Source organism: Pithys albifrons, chromosome 1, assembly GCF_047495875.1.
Source record: "Pithys albifrons albifrons isolate INPA30051 chromosome 1, PitAlb_v1, whole genome shotgun sequence".
Taxonomy (NCBI): Eukaryota; Metazoa; Chordata; class Aves; order Passeriformes; family Thamnophilidae; genus Pithys; species Pithys albifrons.
Genome location: NC_092458.1, coordinates 113,317,717 through 113,341,517, shown reverse-complemented (window position 1 = coordinate 113,341,517; position 23,801 = coordinate 113,317,717). Strand labels below are relative to the sequence as shown.

Sequence of the window (23,801 nt, the reverse complement as noted above, 5' to 3'; positions counted from 1 at the left end):
AAACCTGACACTGTTTTCCTACACTGATCTTTTTTCCCTCAGAGTTAAAATCCCTGTGCTAGCATAAGCACATAGAGATGGGAAGAATTTAGGGAAATATGCATGTCTTCTGGTGCTGCCTAAAAATTTAGAAAGAATCAAAACAATCCAACTCCTCCCTTGGCAGAAAAATCTGTCAAGTGCTACATCTTGAGCGAAGAAGATTTTTGTGAAGAAAAAAGTCATTTAAAGTTCTACATTCAATGTCATTATCTCTAATTACAACTTGAGCATCTCTGTCATTTTGAGGTTTACATCATATAAACACTGAGCATAGATCCTGAAAACAAGTAAAGTTTACAAAGAACTCCAAGGATTGGTTCAGTGTCAGTTTAGCAGCAGCACAAGCATCTCACCAGGCTGCTGCAGCAGACACCTTATGTGAACTGCAGAGCACATTAAAGAAGTCATGCTTGTGCAATTAGTTAATTAAAATAAATATGGTAATCCCCCTGCTGCAGCAGAGACCTGCCAGTTAATCAATTATTCAAAAATCATCAATTAAAACAAACATCCAGCTATTTGTGTAATCAGCTATATGTTTACAATAGCAACACAAACAAAGCTGAGCACTGCTTACAAATCACTGCCAAGGTGGAGCAAAAAGCTTGGAGTTACCTCCATGTGAACCTGGATGGGAGACATTTTCCATAAGTATCTCAAATTATATCCAACACCTGCACTTTCATCATGAGAAGCAGCTAACAAGACTCAGCCAAGCTCATTTATGTATATAAATAACTTATCAAAAAAGAAATTAATTGTAAAGTCAAACATTTCAGTAATGAAAAATGCCAGAAAACAAGTACAACTTTAATTTGTTCCCCATGTGGCACATGCTGTTTTCCATGGGGCACAAGTCTGACAATGCTCACTTCAAAAGTTCCTATTTGACAGCACATGCCTGGTCTTTGTAACTCCTCTCAAACACTTCTCTGAAGATTTTCTACATTCTGGAGAAAAACCCAATACAAAATTCATAATTGTGAATGCCTCACACATTCGCAGAGCTTCCCACAGCAGTGGAAGAGCAGGATCAGCAGCATCTCACACAGGCACCACGTTGCATTCAAAGGCATCTGCTGCTTTGGTGGCACATTTGACAAACAAAGGCAAAGTTCAAGGTACAGATTTTGCTAATGTGAAATTTTAGTGTGCCACACTTCAGTAAAACAGAACTCATTATCTTAAATTACACACCTGGAAGACAAGAGGCACACCTGGAAGACAAGAGTAAACCTGTGGTTTACTCACACTCAGGTTAAAGGATTTGGATAATATCACATGGAAACCGTGATAGATGCATGGAGAGATGTTAGAAGCTAAACATCAACTCCCTTGACAGGGACATTCCTATTCTTTTCTTGAAATCTGTCTGTTTTATTGGCTACAAAGGCTTAATAAAACTAAGAGATGGTCTTGCACACTACAGCCTTCAGTCATCTCCACATCACTAGTGAGGTGAGACCCTTTGCTAAAAGACATGTTAATATTTGGTCACACGACTTGTCACAGTCCAGCAAGAGGTTCAGTGTGAGGGATCTGTGGCCACCATCACTACTGGTCTCCTAAATGTGGGATGGCATCACTCTGGCCTCTCTAAGGACAGACAGAGAGGTCAGAACTTCCAGATAACACCACAGAAATTTGTCACTTCAGCTAATGAAAACCTGGTAGCACAGCCAGGCTGTTATTCAGTCAGTGGACTCGCACAATAAAGGAATTGCACATTTCACCAATGCACTTCACAGATAATTGTGACATTTCCACTCTTGCCCTTAATCAGACCTCATGTTCAGTTTATAGACACTTCATCCCAGGCGAATGCAAGAGAAAACAGCTTGAACAGAAAGCACCAGACAGTCTCAAAGAACCTGCTCACTCTAAGAAGAAGCAACTTTGGAGATTACATGCCCAACACACTTTGCTCAGTTGCACTAAACAAACTGATATTTTGTACTGATAACCTTAATCTATGGAAAGAGGAACCTCAGCATGAGCAACAAAACCACTTACTAGTAGCAGTCAAGATGCCTAAGCTGTACACTTATTTACCCTTGTCCACAAGGCTAAGCAGTTTTCACACTAGGTATACTAAGCACAGAGTTGAGTGGCACTGCATTCCCACGCTGAATTATGCCAATCCTGGAAGATCCAGGAAGATCCTTTTTGCTTCTAGTAAGCAGAACTGCCTTGCCAAGCAGTTCTTCAGAATTAACAGGTCTGTAGTACCAGACAGATTCCAACTCCAGACACATTCTGCCAAGTTTTTCTCCAGATGCACAAGAGTGCCCATTTTTGTCATTGAATTCTGACCTTTAAGCATCAAGCCAAAACAGCATAGAAATCTGTCAAGTCAAACTGCCTTTCCCCAGCTCTGTCATTTTGCTTCTAAAAAGCACCGTTTGGGTCTGAGGAGCATCCTTTGTGACACACAGGCACCACTTCCCATCCATACAGGTCTCAACAAGTGCAATTGCTGGGCATCTTTCTATACCCCTTTAACTCCTTTCCCAAGCTAACTACAAGGAGGAAAATTCAGAAAACAACATCTGCTCAGATTTTGGAACAAACTCAGAAGCCCAGTAGAACCAATGAGACTAAGACTATCAATGAGACTAAGACTCACCAGCCAGGGATCATAGAATCATAGAATGGACTGGGTTGGAAAAGACCTCCGAGATCATCAAGTCCAACCCTTGGCCCAACTTCAGTCCCTTTACCAGATCATGGCGCTCAGTGGCACGGCCAAGCTCACCTTAAAAACCTCCAGGGATGGGGAATCCACCCCCTCTCTGGGCAGCCCATTCCAATGCCTGAGCACTCTCTCTGCAAAGAATTTCTTTCTGCTCTCCAATTTCCCCTGGCAGAGGTTGAGCCCATCGTGCCCCCTTGTCCTATTGCTGAGTGCCTGGGAGAAGAGACCAACCCCCACCTGGCCAGAACTTCCCTTCAGGGAGTTCCAGATAGTGCTGAGGTCACCTCTGAGCCTCCTCTTCTCCAGGCTAAACACCCCCAGCTCCCTCAGCCTCTCCCCATAGGACTTGTGCTTCAGTCCCTACACCAGCCTTGTTGCTGTGTGAGGAAAGACTAGGAGGACTCCAGAAACCCACTGAATAGGGAGTGAAAAAAAACCCAAAACCTTCCATTTGAACGGTGCGAATTTAGTGAAACGTCTTTCATGCTCCACCCTCTCCAGCCTCAGGGCTCACCTGTGCAATCTGTATTGGCTGAGATAGAGGGATCTGCGTCATCGGCGTCGCGGCAGAGGCCGAGATGGTGGCACCAGCAGCGCTGTGCTGCTGACTGGCTGCCGAGTGCTGCACTGCAGCCGCCAGCAACTGTGCCTGCGCCTGCTGCAGCAGCAACTGTTGCTGGGCTGGCGTCAACGTGAGCTAAAACAATTAGAAAACACAGCCATTAATGATGGAAAGAGCCACTTCAGCTACAAAGTCATTAGCTAGCTCGTTGCTACTTATGTTAACCAGACTATCCCAGAACTACTGCTACGGGTCAGCCACAGCTACAAAGTCATTAGCTAGCTAGTTACTAGTTATATTAACCAGACTATCCCACAATTATTCCAATGGGTCAGCCACAGCTACAAAGTCATTAACTAGCTCGTTGCTAGTTATATTAACCAGAGTATCCCAGAAAACTATTGCTATGGGTCAGCCACAGCTATAAAGTCATTAGCTAGCTCATTGCTAGTTACATTAACCAGACTATCCCAGAACTATTACTACAAGTCAGACACAGCTACAAAGTCATTAACTAGCTCGTTGCTAGTTATGTTAACCAGAATTCCCCAGAACTACTGCTATGGGTCAGCCACAGCTACCAAGTCATTAGCTAGCTTGTTGCTAGTTGTGTTAACCATATTATTCCAGAACTATTGCTATGGGTCAGCCACTAGCTGGGTGATGACTCCAGCCTTAAGTAAACACAGGCGGCTACTCCACACAGGGTAGGAACCAACCTACCACACCAAGAGGAACCAACCTACCACAGCAAGCAAACACTGGCACTCACTGGAACCTACAGAACTTAACTTCACTCCTAAGTTTTCTTCACGACTCCCTAAGTTTTCTTCACGACTCCCTAAGTTTTCTTCACGACTCCCTAAGTTTTCTTCACGACTCCCTAAGTTTTCTTCACGACTCCCTAAGTTTTCTTCACGACTCCCTAAGTTTTCTTCACGACTCCCTAAGTTTTCTTCACGACTCCCTAAGTTTTCTTCACGACTCTACCAGGAGTTTATGGAAAAAAGGTAATTAAGTAGCAAGCAAAAGAAAAGAAGCAGTATTGCCAGGATTTGAAAGGAAATTTGCACCCAGCAGAACAGCAAGTGATTAGCCAGATGAATGCGAGGCAGGAATGCTGGCTATGGCTACTGAGCAAACTGATAACACCCCAGCTGCTTCACATTAGCATGAATCCCTGCCATATTCCATCATTTCCATTATGCCCTAAGATATAAGTAAAGAACATGAGCTCCATTTGTTTCTCTCCAAGTCTCCCCATCTGCCTTTTTTTTTTAATAGAATAGAGTTGGCAACTTTACATCCCTTCCCTTTCCCAAACACACATTATCTCTGTGGAACAGGTGGCAGCAGTCTCTCCTTTACATGTAAATGAATCTTGATGCCCATATTTACTACAATCCCTATCTGCACGGGCCTGGTGTTCTGAATGTTTCACTACAGCAGATGATCATGAATTAAAACAAACCAGTGTTTTGGGGGGAATGCAGAAAATAATAAAACAGGCCAGGTTTTAACAACATATTAAAATGGTCTCACTTTTAAAGCCTTCAAATGCAATTAAGTGAGAACTATATGGGATGTTTATTTGCAACTAACATAGGAGAAGGTTTAACAATTGAGCCTGAAATTAAGATATTGTTTCATTGCAGTGTAGAGATGATCTAACCTAACACTTCAAAACATAAATACATCGTTGGAGCAACTGCCCTAAACATGCAAACACTTAAAACTGAAAAGCTGATTACACAGAAGCTGATTCTTTAACCAGCACTTTCACAAAACTGGCTCTTTCTTGAAATGACTGAAAGCCTTTACAACAATTCAGAAACACCAAAAAATCTGAAACAACACTTGTCTCATATTTACTGCCAAATCCCAGCAATTAAAAAACCCTCAAAACTGGTAGGTTAAAACAGAAGGGTTGAATAGGCTTAAGGAGCACTAATATAGTTACTTAAAAAGAAATGTATTTGAGAAGAGGAAGAATTAGCAGTTCCCATCATTTTCTTCTACACCCAGTTCCCATCATTTTGTTCTACGCCCAATTCCCATCATTTTGTTCTACACCCAACTATCTGCTAAGATTTAGTCTCATTCTCCATGCCTCGTTTTAATCTTGAAAAAACCAATAAAACCCCCTCTTTATCACACCAGTGACTGTCTTATTTGCACACACACCAGGTTTTCCTCCCATTGCAGAGTCAAGACCGGTCCTGAGCACAGACAGAAATAACTTTTCTGTTGTTGACGTTTGGAAGCAAACACTTTTCCAACAACCCCCAAATATTACAGTCTGCTTATTTTCCCTAAGAAGACACCCTCTGTCCCCACTTTGCCTAAGTTTGCTGCTGAGTCCAAGGAGTGAGAACCCCTTTCAGTGCCAGCCCTGAGGACACAGCCAGCAGGATGATCCTGCAGTAGAGCTGGGCAATAACCTTACCCCAGTGATCTGTCCTCCGGCCAGCATGAGCTGGGTCTGGGGTATGGCCGCCTGCACTGAAGGCTGCTGGGAAGGCTGGCTTGGCTGCTGAGAGTCCCCAGATTCTTCATTAGATTTAGACTAGTCAAAAAAAAATACAGCTCTTTATAGTGTAAAACAGATGTTAATGTATAACGCTGCTATCTCAACACCGCACAATAAAAATCTTTCATCTGCATACAAAAAGCCCTTGGGTTTATTTTAGGAGTGTGTTTAAGCAATGGCTCTGTGTGCCCACCATCTCAGCTACGATTGCTCAAACATGCCTGTAGGTAATGCAGTTTAAACAAAACAAAGAGGCTCTCGGGTCTCCTGTAACTCTTGGACATTATTTTCAGGTCTCACTTCGGTTTATGCAACGCAACTAAAGCTGATGGTACTCCTCACCATGCAGAAAGAGAGGGCTGTTAAAATCATTCACTGCCTAAAATCCTGAACAATGGAACCAGGGAAAGGAGCTTGTGTTTGCATTTTCTGTATCTGCACCCTGTACCTCTAAGTCATCACACTGTTGGCTTGTACGGAACTGTTTTGAAAAAGCCTCACAGTTTTAACTACCTGCAGCAAAATACATAATATATAAAGTGCTTTCAAATAATCAAAGTTTAGCATTTATTTAATTGGATACTGCTTTATGTAAAAAGATTCAAGTTTATTTTGATTTATTTCCGTGGTTTGGCTGTTTGGTTTTTTTAAACAGAAGAAATTCTGAAGACATGAGGGAGGAAACGCAAGTGCATGAAGAGAGGGAGAGAGTTTTATGATAATTAAAACTGGTTATGCAGAACATTAAAATTCTGCATAGATTTGCATATTTTCCACCACCTGTTTTGGGGACTGCAGAGCTGGCTAATTAACATAAAGGCTCTGATTAATTCTGCCAGTCATTGAGCGATAATTACAGCGCAGGACTGTAAACATTCTGCACTGGAGATACAGCCTGTTTGCCAACATCTCTCTCAGGGATGGAAGTTTACCATGGCAACCAAGGCAATTTTCTGCCTCCTTCCTCTTAGAAAGGAAGGTCACTATACCTCCTCTTCTTTCCAAATTGTTATTATGTATAAGTGGGTCCACATTCTATTGCATTTCATGTAATGCACTACCTACATTCTTTAATAACAAGCAATAGTGAAACCAGTTTTCAATAAAACTGCATCCCTTGCCCCTTTAATATAGTACTGAGAGGAAGTGCAACATTAACTGATACACTGAAGTGCTCAGCATCATAAAAAAGTTTGAAAGCTTTGTTGTCTCACGTACATTATTAAACAACAATTACTCTGACTTATTTTGAAGTCACTAGGTGTTATTTACACAAGCAATTTAAGATAGCCACATTACACAGTTAATGTTAGGTTATATTCCTATATTCAGTTACCAGAAGTAAGGAAAAATTGCAAAGTAATATGTGGTAGGTTTAAAATAAGTGAATAAATGAAAGAACATGAAATATGCCTGGAGTTTTAACAGGGCTTTTTCTGACTGAAATCCAGCACTAAGTTAGGATCACTGCAGGTTTTAAACAACTCCAGTGTCCTAATGCTTACAAACCTGAACCTGATATACAGCTGTAAAACTGTTATTCCTTCATATCTATCCCTTGCAAATCCAGTCAAATTAAAAAAAAAAAAACAGAAGAACATATCATGGGTTAAAAACTATCTCTACTGGGACCAGGAGGAGCAGCAGAAGGGAACTGTCTTTACCTGTACATTTAAGGACTGAGCAGCAGCCTGTAAACTTGTTCCAGCGAGCTGGACCTACAACAGTGCAAAAATGGAAATGAAAAAATGTAGAATCCACAGAAAACTAACAATGTAAAAAAAAAGAACAATCTCCCCACCCATGTCCCAACAAAAGCTCCCCCAAGAACACTGGGTGCCCCTCTAACACCTGAATCAGTGAAATAGGGGTTGTGCTCCAGGCTGAAAAAACCTGTAAGACTCTTCCACAAGGGTTATTTGCCTACCTCTTGCAGAAGGTATTCCTGCCTAGGGATCTAGATATCATGAATGGAGGTGAAATGGAGCCTATTAGGGTAGACAGGCTAACTAGTCCTATTCCTGTTCCCAAAATCCAGGCTTCAGAGGAGTCCACTGAGCTCCTACTCATCACCATCCTACTCATATTTCAGAATGGGTCTTACCCCAACACTGCATTTGTTTCCTACACGACAGAGGAGCAATCACCAGCACAGCACAGAGCCCAGAGCATAAACACTCTCCCTCAGACCAACCCATTCAAGCACCTGCAGTCCTCTCAGCCTCTGAAAAGATGATCTCAATACAGAGGACCAGAGGCACTTTACAAAGGCTGCATTGATTCAGGTATACTCAAAACTTGAATTCAATGTTTGTGATTAACAGGTCCAAAGAAGGTCTTGTGGGTTAGCAGGGAAGGAAAACGGATGCCTCAGAAGGTGAGACTTTTTAAAGAGTGTTATTTCATCTCTAATAAGGATTTTCTCTGTACGACAAACGCTGTATTTTCATTTGGCGAAGACGATTTTTATCAGTCTCGCCTTGTTTCCACCAGCACTCCTGGTTATAAAGAAGGAATGCCATGTAATTAATTACCAACACTTTCAAAGGTCAGAGTTACAGCCTGTAGAGAATTCCATCTCTGGCCATGTTTGAAAACCACTGCTCATTTGAAAACAAGGCGACATGTGAGGATACAATAAAGCAAAGCAAAATGTAGCACTCCTGCCTCTGTAAAAAATGTCCCCACATAAAGGGTACACGTATTTTCAAGCACAGGAAAATTGCAGTACATGAAATTAATAACTGAATATTTGAAGAGGCAACCCTTAAAAGTCACCTTGGAAATACTTCCTACCTCTCTAAATGAAGGTACCAGGCTTACTAAGCATGTTCTACATCTCAGCAAACACTCCCAGAAAAGCCCCTCCTCATCACAAGCAAAATATAGTTTGACACAGTGTGCTTTTAATGTGGATTAACAGCAGAGAATAACCTAAACAACACCACCCTGCCACCCAAAAAATACACTCAGAGATAATACTTTAAAATGACACAAAACCCACATAAAAGACTACAAATGTTTCTCACTCAGGTGCAGTCAGCATATCCCTGAAAATCTCTCTGGATGCAATTTGGACACCCCTTTGACCACACAGCCAACACATTTTCAAATTAGAAACTAAACTGCTCCTGAATGCTGTCTCTACAGCCTCATATTTTGCATTAGTGTAGAGGAGAGCACTGTGTGTTGAGGTTGAATAACACCCCACTAACAGCAGCCACAAGGACAGTTTCACAATAGATTCCCACACACCTGCAGGTGAATAAAAGAATACCTGAGCCTTCCCTTTGAACTCGTTTAAAGAAATGAATCGCGCTTTATCAGACGTGAAGGTACAAAGAACCTGACAACTGTTTGAATAAATACATTTCCAAAGCAGGATGAAGCTCTGTGCTAAGCACAATTACTGTCCTGGGTCAGTCCATGTGACAAAACGAAGCCTAAAACAAACACCCCAAATTCAGAACAGCTCCAGGTCTCCATGTTAAACACACACTGACAACCCATGAAAACGAGTCACTTCCCTCCACATAAAGGCACCCTACAACAGCACATTCCAACAGTGGCACTCCCCAGGTCCTACATAAACCAATCTACCAGGAAAATTGCAATTATGTGACAAGACGTGTGGAATGTTCCATACAATAAAACGGCAGTTCAGAGCTCTTAAAAGAGGGCATAAAAGCTTCAGTACTTCAATTATACCACAATAACTGTGCAACCTCAGACCTCAAACATTCAAGGTCATCCAATTAGGTACAGTATTTTAAAGTTAAAACTTGGTGCTGAGGAAGGGAAAGAAATTAGGACATTTGTTTTCATACATCAAGTGTGAACAGATAAAAAAAACTACAAAAAAATGCCCCTTATACTTCTCTTCACCTAGGGATGCCCCACTTTGCTTCAGCCTACATCTGAAGTTCAGCTTTGATTCCCTAAACACAGCAGCAGCAGAACAGAGGGACAGCATTAGAAGTCTGAATATCATCTGACAAACAGGTCATTGAAATAACTTTAAGAAAAAAAAATCCTCACAAACCATTTATGCTTAGTAAGTTCGATCAACTTTCTTTCTAGTTAATGTGTAAGAGCAAAGCATAGTCCTGACTCCCATTCAACACCACTTCTCAATTTTAACTACACAGTGACAATTTCAGAACCTTGGCAGCTGTTGGGCCAATACAATCCTTTCCCCAAAGGATTAAATTTTACCTTGCCTTTCAATTTGGAATCTCTATTAAGGCCAAAAAACAGAAACCAAACCAAAAAAAAAACCAAAAAATATTCCAAAATAAAGAAAACAAAACCTCCAAAAACACACACCACAAAATGCATGGATTCTTAGGTCCCCAAGAGGATGATCTGTAGTGCTCCTGGACAGGTCCCACCCTATCCTGACACCCAAGGGAGTGCCGTGAGAACTTCTCCCCATCCATGCTATGTGGCCCACCCAGATGTCTCATGACATGACTCCCCACCACACAAACAAAGAGAGAGCACAGAACAGCCAAGGGCAGCTGCAGCTGTGCCTGAGCCTCCCCTGCTCTGGGATGGATCTTCTCTTACCTGATGAAGGTGCCCAAGGAAGGCCTGGGCCTGGGCTGTAGAGATTGCTCCTCCGACAGGCACAGGCTGCTTCTGAAAGTCCAGGCCATTTGTTTGCGTGCCTGGAGGAAGAGAGAGATCCAAAACTATTAATTGCTACTTTTGAGAAGCAAAATAAGAATTAATACTCCTGAGTTTCCTGCTATTCTCTCAATACTATGTCATAGAAAAGTACCCAGAGTAACAAGAATTGAATTTTTGCTGGAAGGGGGCTGGGGCAGCAGCATCCTGGCTCTGCTGAACAAAATCAACATCATTCTTTAGCCACTATTACCCACTCTGTATACCCTGGAGATATTTAAAAAATGTGTAGATGTGGCATTCAGGGACACAGCTTAGTGGTGGACTTGGCAGTGTCAGGTTAACAGTTGGGCTTGATGACCTTAAAGCTCCTTTCCAACCCAAATAACTCTGTGCTCTGTGTTTCTCTGTACAGTCACCCCAGCACTCTCTGGGTGGTTTGAGAACCAAATGTGTGGGTGCTGCTAAGATGGAACTGTGTTTCCCTCCTCCATGCACTCTCTATTCACCAACTGAAGATTATCTTCAAGCTCAGAATGTGCCAACAGCAAGGTCCATACAAATCACTTTTCATTAAAGACAGGTAAAATAATATTAGATGAAAAGAGAAGTTATGGGCCAGTTTTACTGTTTTGATAAAAGATAACCCCATATTTCCATTAAAATTTGTGCAAAGCTCTCATTAGACAAGATAACTGCCTGGGCTTGCTTCTGCTTTCACTCCATTTCATATAATTAAAAACTGATTATTTTCCTACTTTTTTGAAGTCTTCCTCCTAAACAGCTTGGAAAACATGAAAGCTCCCAAACTAGCCCAAATAATCTGGCTGTGAGAAGGGAAAGAAAAACACCCAACATTTTTTCCACAACACATTGCCACAGAATTCTCTACTGCCAAGAGGTACCACAAACACAAACTTTTAACAATCATTCTGTGGGGAGATGATAAACCCAACCTTAGCAATTATCAAAAAGTGGGTTTGTGTGTTGGGTGTTACTACCCACAGTGGCTAATAAAAAGAAGGGAGACTCCAAGTGTATCAGGCTACATGGAATTTCTAGAACAGATGATGCAATCTTTAAAAGTGCACGACTGAAATGAAGCAAAACCAGCTTTAGACTTGCACGTTTACTCTTCATGACAATCAGATTTTGTTCAGTGTCTACAGACAGGTGTTCAGTTTACTCCTACTTAAAAATTCCTTCCATCATCTACATTCTTTGCCATAAAAATCTGGGTTATCTGCTGAGCGAAGGAGTCACAGTTGTTAAACAACAACAGGGGGTTGCTATTCCTTAGAAACATCTGCAGAAGCAGGCAGGCATAAAATGTGATTAGTAAAATAGACCATCCAGTATTTTACATTGCTATTTTGACCTACAAACAGCTTACAGAGATAACATTTCCAGAGATTGACTCACTGTTCAATTAAATACAGACACAATGCAGACAGTCAAGGTTTCTGCATCCATGTCAGGTGTACTAAGGCGGCCCTTGGAGAGTTGGCCTACTCTCAATTTTCAGTTCTATGCTTTGGGCTGAGGTTTATAAACTTAAGAGACAAGCATGTGACCAAAGAGCCACAGATGTGTTAAAAACATTCTAATTTTAAACTATGTAAAATTATTTTGCTTAATGAGTCTAAAATTCCAATTCAAAGTGAATGGAAGGACTATCCCTGGGTCTGAATTGATCTTCAATCAATGCAACTTGTTTGCCTTTCCCCAAAGAAAGGCAGTTAAAAAAGGTCTGCTGCAAAGAGCTAGAAGAATCTCATCTATTTTCATTCTGTCCAGTAAACTGCAGAACTCTCTCTGTGCAGAAGGCCAAAGGGAATGGAAAGATGATTGGGTAAATACATAAAAATAATTCCTGACAAACAGGTAATGCAATTTAAAAAAAACAATTTACCCCCTCCCCATTTAAGCAGAGGCTTTGAATTAGTTTTCAACCTATAGTCAAGGACTCTCAAGTACAAAAAAATACAGGTAAGAAAACTTCCTGTGAGGCAGAGACTCCTCATTCCAATTGGAGACTTCACAGAATCATAGAATGGATTGGGTTGGAAAAGACCTCTGAGATCATCAAGTCCAACCCTTGGCCCAGCTCCAGTCCCTTTACCAGATCATGGCACTCAGGGCCATGGCCAAGCTCACTGGAAAAACCTCCAGGGATGGGGAATCCACCCCCTCTCTGGGCAGCCCATTCCACTGCCTGATTACTCTCTCTGCAAAGAATTTTTTTCTGCTCTCCAACTTCAATTTCCCCTGGCAGAGCTTGAGCCCGTGCCCCCTTGTCCTGTTGCTGAGTGCCTGGGAGAGTAGTTTGTTTTGCTTTGGGTGCTCAACCCTCAGCAAGCTTTGGGACCGAGAAACTGCAGGATGAAATTTCACTCTTACAGTTGAGGTCCAGTGCAATTTCAGCATGTTTAAATTCTGGCATAAATTCAGCCATGTAATTGGCTACTTCTCAGAGTTGGTTTGGATGGAGACTCACACAGCACCACTGCAGAGAAAGGAACAGAACACCCTGAACATGGAATGGTTTATGCCACCTTGGAATTGTACTTGCAGAGGGTGAAGGCAGGACAACACAGGGCAGGAAAGGTAACACTGCACCTGCTGTCAGGAAAACAAATCTCAATATTCAAGACCAAAATCACCACACTTCAATCTGAGGTTGCAAATTGCAAGGGAAGGGAAGGGAAGGGCAGTGAGGAATTCCAGGCCTTGGGAGTAAAGTGCAAGGAAGAACTTGGAAAGGGAAGGCAACCAAGAAGGAAGATTTCAAACTGACTGGAGTGGGTTTGTGCTCTGGGAGACACCCCAGCACTACCAGTACATTTCCTCAGCTCCCTCTCCTCTCTCTGAGTGTGTTGAGAGACATAGATACCCTCAATACTCAGCAATTGTTGATTCCTTTACTAATAGGAAGTTTAGCATTAATATTTGCCCAGGATTTTGGCAGTTCAAGAATATTTTATGGTCTCTCTCCCACTGTCCTATAGACTTTGTTCTTATGGAAACTGGAAAATCAATCCCTGGAAATGAAGCAATGCAAACAAGAATCTGTAGAATCCTTCCAAATACTGACTTACAAAACCCATTATTTTGCTGCTATGTCAACACTACAGTTTCCATAGTCATTATAACCTTGGCTTTCACAGCTCTGCATTCACACAGCTCTTACAAGAGGAGATGCATTAAACAAACAACAAGGCTGAGACGTTTTGGAAAATTTTATGCTGCAGCCTATAAAAAGGACATCAAAATGCTATCCATTTACTGCAAGACATTCTTCCTACTTCTCCTCCTTTCCAGTAGACACTACACAGACTGTCCACCCACAAGTGAAGGCTGGAAAAGATTACATAACTCTACAACACTGATGACCAGTTGATCAATTCATGTTCTTAAGGAAACTCGTGTGCTTATAGTTTTTTGTTCTTGTTCTTAACTGGTCTGAAATGTGGGTTGCTTTTTCAGGTGTTTAAAAGGGAAGTCCAGCTAGCACAAAAAGTTTGGATTTATAACCTATTTCAGGCACTGTATTGTGAGCAATATATTTAGAGGACTTTATTATGCTCCCTAAATAGTCAGAGCTCAAAATTTTGTTAACTTGCATGAAACTCAGCTGCCAGCTCAGAGAACTACTGATTTTTATATCTTTACCAGTGGCAACTGTTGTTTATTCCTGAGATCACTAACTGTCCCAAATGTAACTTCTTGCCCTAAAATAATTTCTCCTAAAACCTTCAAGTTGCATCATCTCAGTTTAAAACAGGAATGAGCCAAACAAACATCCACTGAGGTTTAAAAGATAGACCAGTAGTGTTTGCACAGCAGACTCGAGTGATTTACAAATGTCACTGGAAAACAGGCAGCTGCAGAAAGTTACAAAAATAAGAACTCTGAGTTTTATAAAAATCATCTCCACACACTGTCTGGGGAGCACAGGCACTGAAGGAAAATCGATGGCACTTCCAAGTTCCTCAGCATCCGAGCTGGAAGTTGACTTTATTCCACCAAGTATGCACTGAGGGCAGAACCATCATCTGAGCACCCCAATCAGAAGCCTAAAATCACATCCTGTGAATATTCCTTTCAGGGTTTAACATCTGCCAAGTTGACTAATACAACTGATGCCTGAGCTCCCAAAGAATGTCACAAGTGCCATCAATCACCTTCTCCAGTGGTTTATGAGCACTGTATTTAAAAACAAAACAATGACTTCAGAAACAAAGGGTCCTCAAAAATTCCAGATTACTTCAGTTCATGTAATTGAAAAATTCAGGATACAAAAGTGAAAGGAATGACTGGAAATATTTAAACTATATGTTCCAAAGTTCCAAACACCAATAGCAGTCAAATTTAGTACGAGAGCATCAAAAATACAGACATTGTATCCCCTTTTAAGATGAAAGGACCTACATGCAGCTTTATAATCCACCCGTTCTGTGTCATGACCTCCACCCTTCCAGGAATGAAATATTGCCTTGGAGAGCAGGCAGGGCCCTGCTGAAGCAGGAAAATGCTCCTGTGATAATGGACTGACCACCTCTGAATAAGGCAAATCCTCCTCCCAACAGCTCAGTTGAGGTCCAGCTGCTGGTTAAAGCTGTTGGGAATGCACTCCGGACAAAGCATATCCAGGGAATTGTGGTCATACAGAGAGAAGTCTGAATTTTCTCAGGAGTTTACACACAACCTCCAGCCACAAGGAGTCTACAGGGATATTTAAAACCATTGTTCTCTTGACGCTACTTATGATCATGAAATATTTACAGCCCATACGTTTTGGAAATAGTGTTTTATATCATCCTAAACCAGGATTAAATAAATAATAAAACACTTCTGTGCATAACAAGAATTGATACCTCTCCTATTGAAAATACAGTGGCAATTATAAAACCTGAGAAGCCAGTGACAAAACACAGATTAATAAGCAGGCAGAATTCCTCTGGACTGACCCCCAGCACTGGCAGAAAACATCCAGCCCCTCAGATCAGTGTGGGGAACATTCAGGCACTCTCAGCTGTACTAAAGCCTCGCACAAAGAATGAGGAGACAGTAGCACAAAATGAAATATAGTGTTAATTTCATCACAACTCCAGAGTTTAAAATAAAACTCTTATTACTGAACCACGAGGAGGAAAAATAATTTTCCTCATACCAGGTAACTAGACTTTGCTCAAAGCAACAAGTTGCTTCTCATTAAAATTTTCTCTTCCCAAATGCTGTTCTGAGCTCAGAGAAGGTTCTGAGTTAGGTTAAACTATTTACTTTCCATTCAGAACCATCATTTCTCTTGCTTCCAAAATGAACATTAAATTATCTCCAGAAAGGAATTAAAGCAAAAGGTTGAATGATTAAGCTACAGAGGCTTAACAACCTTCTGCAATGGCTTAGATCTGGTCACATCTGAAGGATGCACCAAAAGGCACACTGGTCCTGGCACAAAGACTGTTCTTCCAAATTTCAAGGTTCTATTCTGACACACAAAGAAATTACAGAAAAGCTGGGTAATCTTTTATTTTTAACGTTGAGAAATTAGGCTTTCCCCCTTTGACTTGTTCTTGAGAACTGTTGTGACAGCCTGAAGGAAACGTAAAATGGAAACAAGACCAGGCAGTGGCCCACATTGCCGGGAAAACTTCTACGCAAAAATAAATGCCAAAGTTAGAAGTGCTGAATGTGTGTTCTGCCAAGAAAAAATGAGGCCACTTGGGGAGAGTGAGTGCCACCAGACCTTCTGTAGTATCATAAACATTACAGACAGAAAAAGTGGGGAAGGGGAATCTTAAATACAAAGTGTGGGTGATGCTCCACTACAGAGTGGTAAATTACTCAAGTGTTCCTAAGTCTCTAAAACCAGGGGGTGTGGGGTTTCCCAATAAACTGGTAAAGAAATTTGGCTTATAACATTCATTCAATTCCAGCAGAAAATATTTGTGCCCCACTTCATCATTTCTTACCTGTGTTCCCGTCCCCACTCTCCATTGATGGTTTACTGGTTTCTGACGGATTGTTCATTCTTGAGTCTGCAATGAAACAGAAACAAAGATAAACCAACACAGCAAAAAAAACCCCAAATCTATTCATATCCTTTTGTCTAAGGGAAGTACAGAACAACAGAAATTTGCTATGTACTTTACCCTAATTCAGCTTCTAACACAGAAGAAGAACACAATTCTGAATCTTCCAGATAAATATTGTTTCAAAAAATTTTTATGTCATTATTCCCATATGTGCAAACGTGGCATTAAGGGAATAACAGACAACATGCTGGAGGGCAATGATAGGTAGGAACTTAATTTTCAATACAGTGAAAGTCATAGGAGAAAAAAAAAGGAGGGGGAGGGAAGGAATAATGGCAACACCAAGATTCAAAAACATTAAGTCTGACCACCACAGCCTAAAATATTCTTGTGTTTGTTCCCTCCACCCCACCCTGGTAAGAGAAAGGAAATTCAGTCATTATAATTAAATGGATGCCATTTTTCTACTCCTGCATTTCTATTTTACTGGAATGTCACTGACATGAAGTTATTTTATATTTCCTATATGTTGATGCAAAACCATATAAATTTAAAATAACTCCTCTTCCATCTCCCTCTAGATGAATCTATTGAAGAGCCTGTTCTTGGTTTCAAAGCCTGTCAGCTGAATATAGTGCAAGCCAAAGGGCCTCTCCAGACAGTAGGCAGAGAATGCAGTTTCCTTATATAGGAATCTATACAGATGTTCTGTGTACAGCATCAGCTCTCCTGCTTATTCCCTCCTCATTCCCTGCTTCCGACCCCAGTGTGCCACATTATCACACACCAAAATTACAAACAGAATCTCAAGACACACCAGTTCGTAAAATGAAGTGTAAGCAAATCCTTAAGTACATTCTTCCATTCCCATAACGAGCTAAAAATCAAGTTCAATGAGCTTGAAACGAACCCTTTATTTCAGTATATTCTCTTGCAAGGTGCTTAAAAGGTTACCTCTGTCATGCATTTTCAGAGCAGTGGTTTCCAAAATACCAATGGACTGAAGAAGAATACAAGTAACAGCATTAACTGCTGCACCTTCCCCCCAGGTAGTTCCAAGAATTCCCAGACACTTCACTGCGTGGCAGTCTATGAAAGCTGGGAATGAGAAGACGGACTGTTGCCATGTCTCATCCCCTGCTGCCACCCAGGGACAGCAGGGAGGGCATGGACCTGCTGGAGAGAGTCCTGGGGAGACCACCAAGATGGTCAGAGGGGTGGAGCAGCTCTGCTATGGAGAGAAGGCTCCAGAAGACCTCATGGCAGCCTCCCAGTAACTAAAGGGAGCTACAGGAGAGTGGAGAGAGGCTTTTTACAGGGGTATGTAACGACAGCACAATGGCTTTAAACTGGAAGGGGGCAGGTTTGGACTGGATATTTATGAGGATGAGAGGGTAGTGAGGCACAGAACTGGCTGCCCCGAGACCTCATGGATGGCCCTGTCCTGGAAGGGTCCAAGGCCAGACTGGATGGGGTTTTGAGCAACCTGGGATGGTGGAAGGTATCCCTGCCCTTGGCAGGGGTTGAAGGGCTGGAAGTGGATGATCTTTAAGGTCCCTTCCAACCCAAATAATTCGGTGATTCTATGATCAATATTTTTAAAACTAATATAATTTTCCACATAAACAACTGTTGAACCCAGTATAGCCTTGAAAACCCAGAGGACTGTGACAAGCAGGAAACTTGCTCTGACAAGTTAACACATCCTCTCCAGAGCCTCAACTCTTCTCAGAGTTCCTGTGCCCACTCTTACATCTTTCAAGCGTTCAGCCACATGTAAAAGAGATCTGAACTATCAGTGTCACTCTTGGTATAAAGGCAGAAGTGTTAAACTGCTTTTTGAGAGGGGAGGAGTGTGTGAGGAGAAACTGCAGTTCAGCACTGCTGGCCCACACTTGGGCAAAGGGCTGCAAGTTTTGTCCTGTTTTTCACAACCTCTGCTTAGCACATTCAAGATGTGACTTTAGTCTTGAAAGACAGAGCTCTGCTAAGGTTGCTGGTGCAGAACCTCTTGCTTCCAAGGCTCCTTATTTTGCCATTTTCCATATTTGGATGGCAGGAGCCACACTCTAGAAGCAGAACATGTTCCACTGACTGCACGGAAATGTTTGCTCTCTCTGCAGACAGATCTGTGTGTAAAACAAACACAAAGTACGTTTCCATCTAGACATTGCATATACCTTAAGTTGAGTTTATTGTTGTGATATCAGCACATTTATTTGGAGTGATTATAGGCAATATGCATTTGGTAAACAGCATTCGTTCATTCTTTTACACACAGATGGGTACTGCAATTAGTTTAGGTTTAGAGAACACTGAATGGGATTCTTTGCTTTGGATGCAAACATCAAGAGTCCTCGCGGACAGGGAAATGAGCAAAGAGTGCTTACAAATCAAACACATTTGGCTGTGCAAACTGGGCTAACTCATGAGGCTGATGGATGTAGGATGTACTTTTTTAAGCCCAGAGCAGAGGGGTGGCCAGAACTCACCATACAAGTGCCCACAAAGGGGAAGAGCACAGGTTGAGACTGTCCCTCAACAACATGGGACCTGTTCACTGACACACAAGAAAAGCAACACAGGGCCTTTGCTGCAGAAATGGAACTGTTAGAGTCACAGGGCAGGGTGTGAATGGCAGAAAGCCAGAGGAGGGGACACAGGTGTCCTGGGCACAGAACTCAACGCAGGGTAGTCTGTATGAGGAGGCTCATACAAGGAGCCCTCCTGCATGGCAAGTTTGCTCAGCCACACCAAGTTATAACTGCACAGACCCCCTCCTTCCATAAAGCAAGTCAAGACATGTTTTTCTGTCAGACTATGCTGCAAAATAAATCCTTTTAGAAAAGGTTTTCAGTGTTTCCCAGTCCTAGATATAGAGTTTACTTAACTACCAAGAGCTTGAGTAAATGAGGAATATCTTATTGTAAAGATCCATCCTTAACAAAGACCTCAAACACTGCTTTTCTGCAATAGCAATAAGTTGGAAGAAGAAACATCCTTCTGGTAGTGCTCAGGTTCAAACGAAGGATAGCATCCATTATTTCACCAGCTGACTATTTCTTGTTCAATCTGCGGGCCTTCTGCATGTAAAGCATCAAGAACAATGGCACTATTTCCATTGCAAATGGTAGGACATACATCTGGAAGCACAAAACTGCTACCAGCAAAACAGACTCATATCCGCGGGATACTAAACCTACGTATTCATTATACGTCAAATAAAAAGGCTGTTTGGTTTATACATGCTCATACAATCTCTGCTTTAGAGAATAAACAAATGAAGTGAGCTAAAAAAACCCAACCCCTAATGCCTTCACCTTTTCTTCTTCCTTTAGATCTTACTGGGGTTTTAAATAAAGGCCCTGGGCTACAACTTCTGCCAACATCATCTAAAAACAAACTCCACAAAAGGACGGATCGAAAGCAGCAGGTGCAGGATTGAAATCAAACTCTCAGGAGGGAATACATTCCGTGCTGCTGCTCTGCAAGCAGGGTGAGGTGTCGCCAGGCAGTGCAGTGCCAGGCTCTCCCACACCCCCAGCAGCACTTCCAAAGGTATTCAGAAAGGCAGCAGAGGACACTGGACCAATCTGGAGTGGCAGGGACTGTCACAGCCAGTGAAACACAGAAAATAGCAACATGGGTGTACTACTATTTCCTTTCACCCACTACAGTGAAACTGCCTAATGCTCCATCAGCACCAGTAGTAAACGACTCGTTGATGTGTATGGAAAAACCAAGTTCAACGTGAGTGAAAACATGCCAACAATTCTTTAGAAATTAATTTTAAGAACACATCATACCCAGAAACAAACATATTGAGATGACTGCTTTAAAATTTACCATCCCAACATATATTCTTTTACTTTGACATGTAAGTTCTTACATTAACTTATATGATGGAATGAAAAGAATTATATATACATATATGTGTGTGTATATATATACACACACACAAATATATATACACACACACACACATCCCCCAAGCTCTGCGAAAAAAGCCTTGAAAATAAATAAAATCTATTGTAAAATTGGGATGATCCATTACTATAAATAACTTTAAAAGACATGAAGAAGAAATTATGGCATGTCTGCTCTGCAGTCCTGGTGGAATCTCGGCGCAGGAAATACATTATCCCAGTAACCTTAAGAACAGCCTGTAACGGTATCAATGGCAACCACTGTGCACTCCACCTTATTTTCTATTACCCACGAAGAACCTTGCTGTATTAAATATACACAGACATAACATTCATTCTGTTCTGGAATGGCTCAATATAGTTACTGAATTCCTTGAGACTGAAGCTCCCTCTCATTCATTTTAATGCCTTAAAATTCGTAACACAGGGATATATGCAAGTCAAGTCCAGTGTTTGTTAGAAGCCAAATGCTTCTCAGATTGAAATCCTAAAAGCAAAAGGTCTGTATTAATATCATCCAGGTCTGTGCAGTGGAAACAAATTCTCCTGGAGCGAGGGAAAAGAGGGGGGAAAAAAACAATAACAAAAGAAAGAAAAAAACCCAAACAACAAAAAACCAAGCCATGTATTTCCCTGGTACAAAACTAGCTCTCTGTCTAGCAGGCACCTCCTTGCTGCCGATTCACTGGTGAGCTGCAGCCTCCCAGATACCTCTCCAGCCTCTGCATATGTGATTAAGCCTCTATGCATAGTCAATCTCGCAGCCTCCGTGTCCGTAAGAAAGAGCGGAGCTGGTACCCACCTAGGACGTAGTCGCTGCAGTCCAGCATTGCTGTGGGATCCTCCACAGGTTCAGACAGTCCAAGGAACGGGAGAATGGCAATTTCTATCAAATCTACACTACTGCTCTGAGCGAACACGAAAGGGAGTGGGGAGGTGGGGGAGAAATACAACTTCAGTTACACCATAGCAATCTTCAACTGAACAGGGAAACTTCAGTTGCTGTGTGGAGTTTTAGTCTCTCCTGCTAGCTGTGTCTGACATTGTCAAGGCGACTGAAGCGTGAAAAGTTCCCCTTTTTGTAATAAAATAGAAACAAAGATTGCAGCTGGCAGTTTCCATAATGAAGCTTAATCAGTATGCGCCTGATTAGGGCCTTATGCAAATCTCCTCTCGTTAGCACAGCAGCCAGCACTTTGAAGTCCATGAACAATTCATTTGCAGAGTACACTGAAAGCGCTCCCTGCATAATTTAAATCACGGTATAAATATTTATCAGCTCATTTGCATATTAATTGGCAGTGCATGAAGGGAAAAATTATCTCCCGAGTGCCAGCATAATAATTAGGGAACAAAATGAATTTTCTTCCAATAGCTTGGCTTCTCAGCCCTAACTCAAGCACAGTACCACAGGGGAGCAGGGAGGGGAAGAGCCAGAGTTCTGTTCAAATGCCACTGAAATGACACGTACAAATTAGAAACAACTCTACAGACTTAAGCACCTTTAATCTTATTCCTGCTGGCAACAATAACTTCAGTAATAAAGGGGATTTGGAAAAAGCCTTCAACACAATCCAAATAATCCCACGAAAACAATTAGCAAGGTAGAAGCCGAACACAAAGCTGTCAAACCGGTGCCTGCACATCTGTGTGGAGTTCTCCACATCTGAACATGCGCTGTCACAAGAAGGTCCTGGGCAGGAGAGAGAGTCCTACCAGGGCAAGGAAGCAGCACAATTCCCTTTAAACAGCTAAAGAGCTTGGTGATTCATTATCGGGTAATCCCTTTGCCACGGCCAACTTAACAGCAGTGGATATGTCAAGTATTGTGTAACATTTGACGCCCATTAATCTATCCCGAGCGAAATCAAAATAGATTTAGTCTTTTGGCTTCCAATGACTTTCAAGAAAAAAACCAAAAATCTATTACTAATCCTTTCAAACAGATACACAATATGGCTAAATACAGCTTGCTGTGGAGCTACGGTCTGTGAAAGGGGCACGTCACACCCGCGTCGCATCTCTGAGCCACTCAATGATAACCAGAACGTGCTCGCTGCTGGACCACAAAGTGCACTGGAGAACGGGGAAGAGGCTTTGGTTGGTGGAGAAATCAATCCTCTTTTCCAAAAGCAGTCCACAAAACTAAGTGTACTAACTATAAGGCTATATTAAACCATCTCAAATAGTTTGTTTACCACTCAAACACTAGTGTCCTGAACAGCAAGAACATTTATATAAAAATTCAAACGTGATGTGGACACCCAACAACATTTAATATTCCATATTCTGATCCGGAAAAGTTAATGTGATGATGCAGATGATTACAGGGTTGAGCCACCCACTTCCAGATGCTAATGTGAATTTAAAGAGTAAGTTGTTGGTTTTTTCTTTAGAAAAACCCCTAGCTGTACTTTTCTCCTCCTCATTTCTGAAGTGAATTCAAGCACCGCCTCTCCAAACAAGAGGGAGCGAGAGAAAAGGGACTTCTCAATCATCCAGTACTGACTGGAATTTATTTCCACGCTTGACCTCTTCTTCTGTTCAGGTTCATATCTCTACTTAACACAAGATGTTCCCAGCTATATATTTAACATGAGTGATCTACACTTGAAAAAGATTGCAAGAAGAGAAGGGAGAAGGTGCTCCCTACTGCAGGGAAACAACTGCGTGTACTGAATAGGTTTTCCTAATACCTCGTTTCCACCTTGGTTTTCTACTCATTCACGTGTCCCATTGAGACCTCTGAGGCACATCTTCATGGTTCACAGGCCGTCAGCAAACTTCACTTCTCCATACACGCTTTTGGAGTGCACTGGGAGATAATCTGTTTGCTTCCTTGGAAGAGCCTGGACACGAACACTGTGACAAACCTTCCCAAAGAGGGCTGAGGCAGCAAGCACAAAGAGGGGGGACAGCAGTGCTCACTCTTCTCCCTGGGGTCCTGCTGGGAGAGGTTGAGCTGGAGCAGCACAGGTGCAGTGGCAGGAGGGCAACACCACAGGAAGTGGCCGTTGAAATGGGGCACGTGTGTCGTGATGGGTGACTTGTACCAGAGCAGACAAATGTGCTGGTGGTGCCACATCAACAGTGCAAGGACACCTAACAAGGACAGGGGGAAAAGTTTCTTCCCATTCCCAAATGTGCCAATGATCTGCCTCACAAACACCAATCACAGAATTATAGAATCGATTGGGTTGGAAAAGCCCTCCAAGATCATCAAGTCCAACCCTTGGTCCAACTCCAGTCCCTTTACCAGATCATGGCACTCAGTGCCATGGCCAAGCTCACTTGAAAAACCTCCAGGGATGGGGAATCCACCCACTCTCTGGGCAGCCCATTCCATTGCTTGATTACTCTCTCTGGAAGGAATTTTTTT

General features: G+C 42.1%; 1 protein-coding gene across 5 annotated transcripts in view; it reads right to left on the bottom strand.

Annotated features, from left to right (window-relative positions):
* The window catches only part of POU2F1 (POU class 2 homeobox 1), a 117,387-nt gene that overhangs the window by 33,840 nt on the left and 59,746 nt on the right, over positions 1-23,801 (bottom strand). For 2 of the 5 annotated variants that reach the window (XM_071563945.1, XM_071563953.1), the window contains exons 1-6: positions 21,225-21,446; positions 16,434-16,499; positions 10,399-10,499; positions 7,494-7,547; positions 5,746-5,865; positions 3,252-3,434 (exon numbers count right to left, since the gene is read on the bottom strand). In XM_071563945.1, the coding sequence (XP_071420046.1) occupies positions 3,252-3,434; positions 5,746-5,865; positions 7,494-7,547; positions 10,399-10,499; positions 16,434-16,499; positions 21,225-21,252 (552 nt within the window). In that variant the 5' untranslated portion in view covers positions 21,253-21,446. Of the gene's footprint in view, positions 1-3,251; positions 3,435-5,745; positions 5,866-7,493; positions 7,548-10,398; positions 10,500-16,433; positions 16,500-21,224; positions 21,447-23,801 lie in introns of those variants that run through there. The other 3 variants (XM_071563962.1, XM_071563971.1, XM_071563979.1) reach the window with 3 other exon arrangements.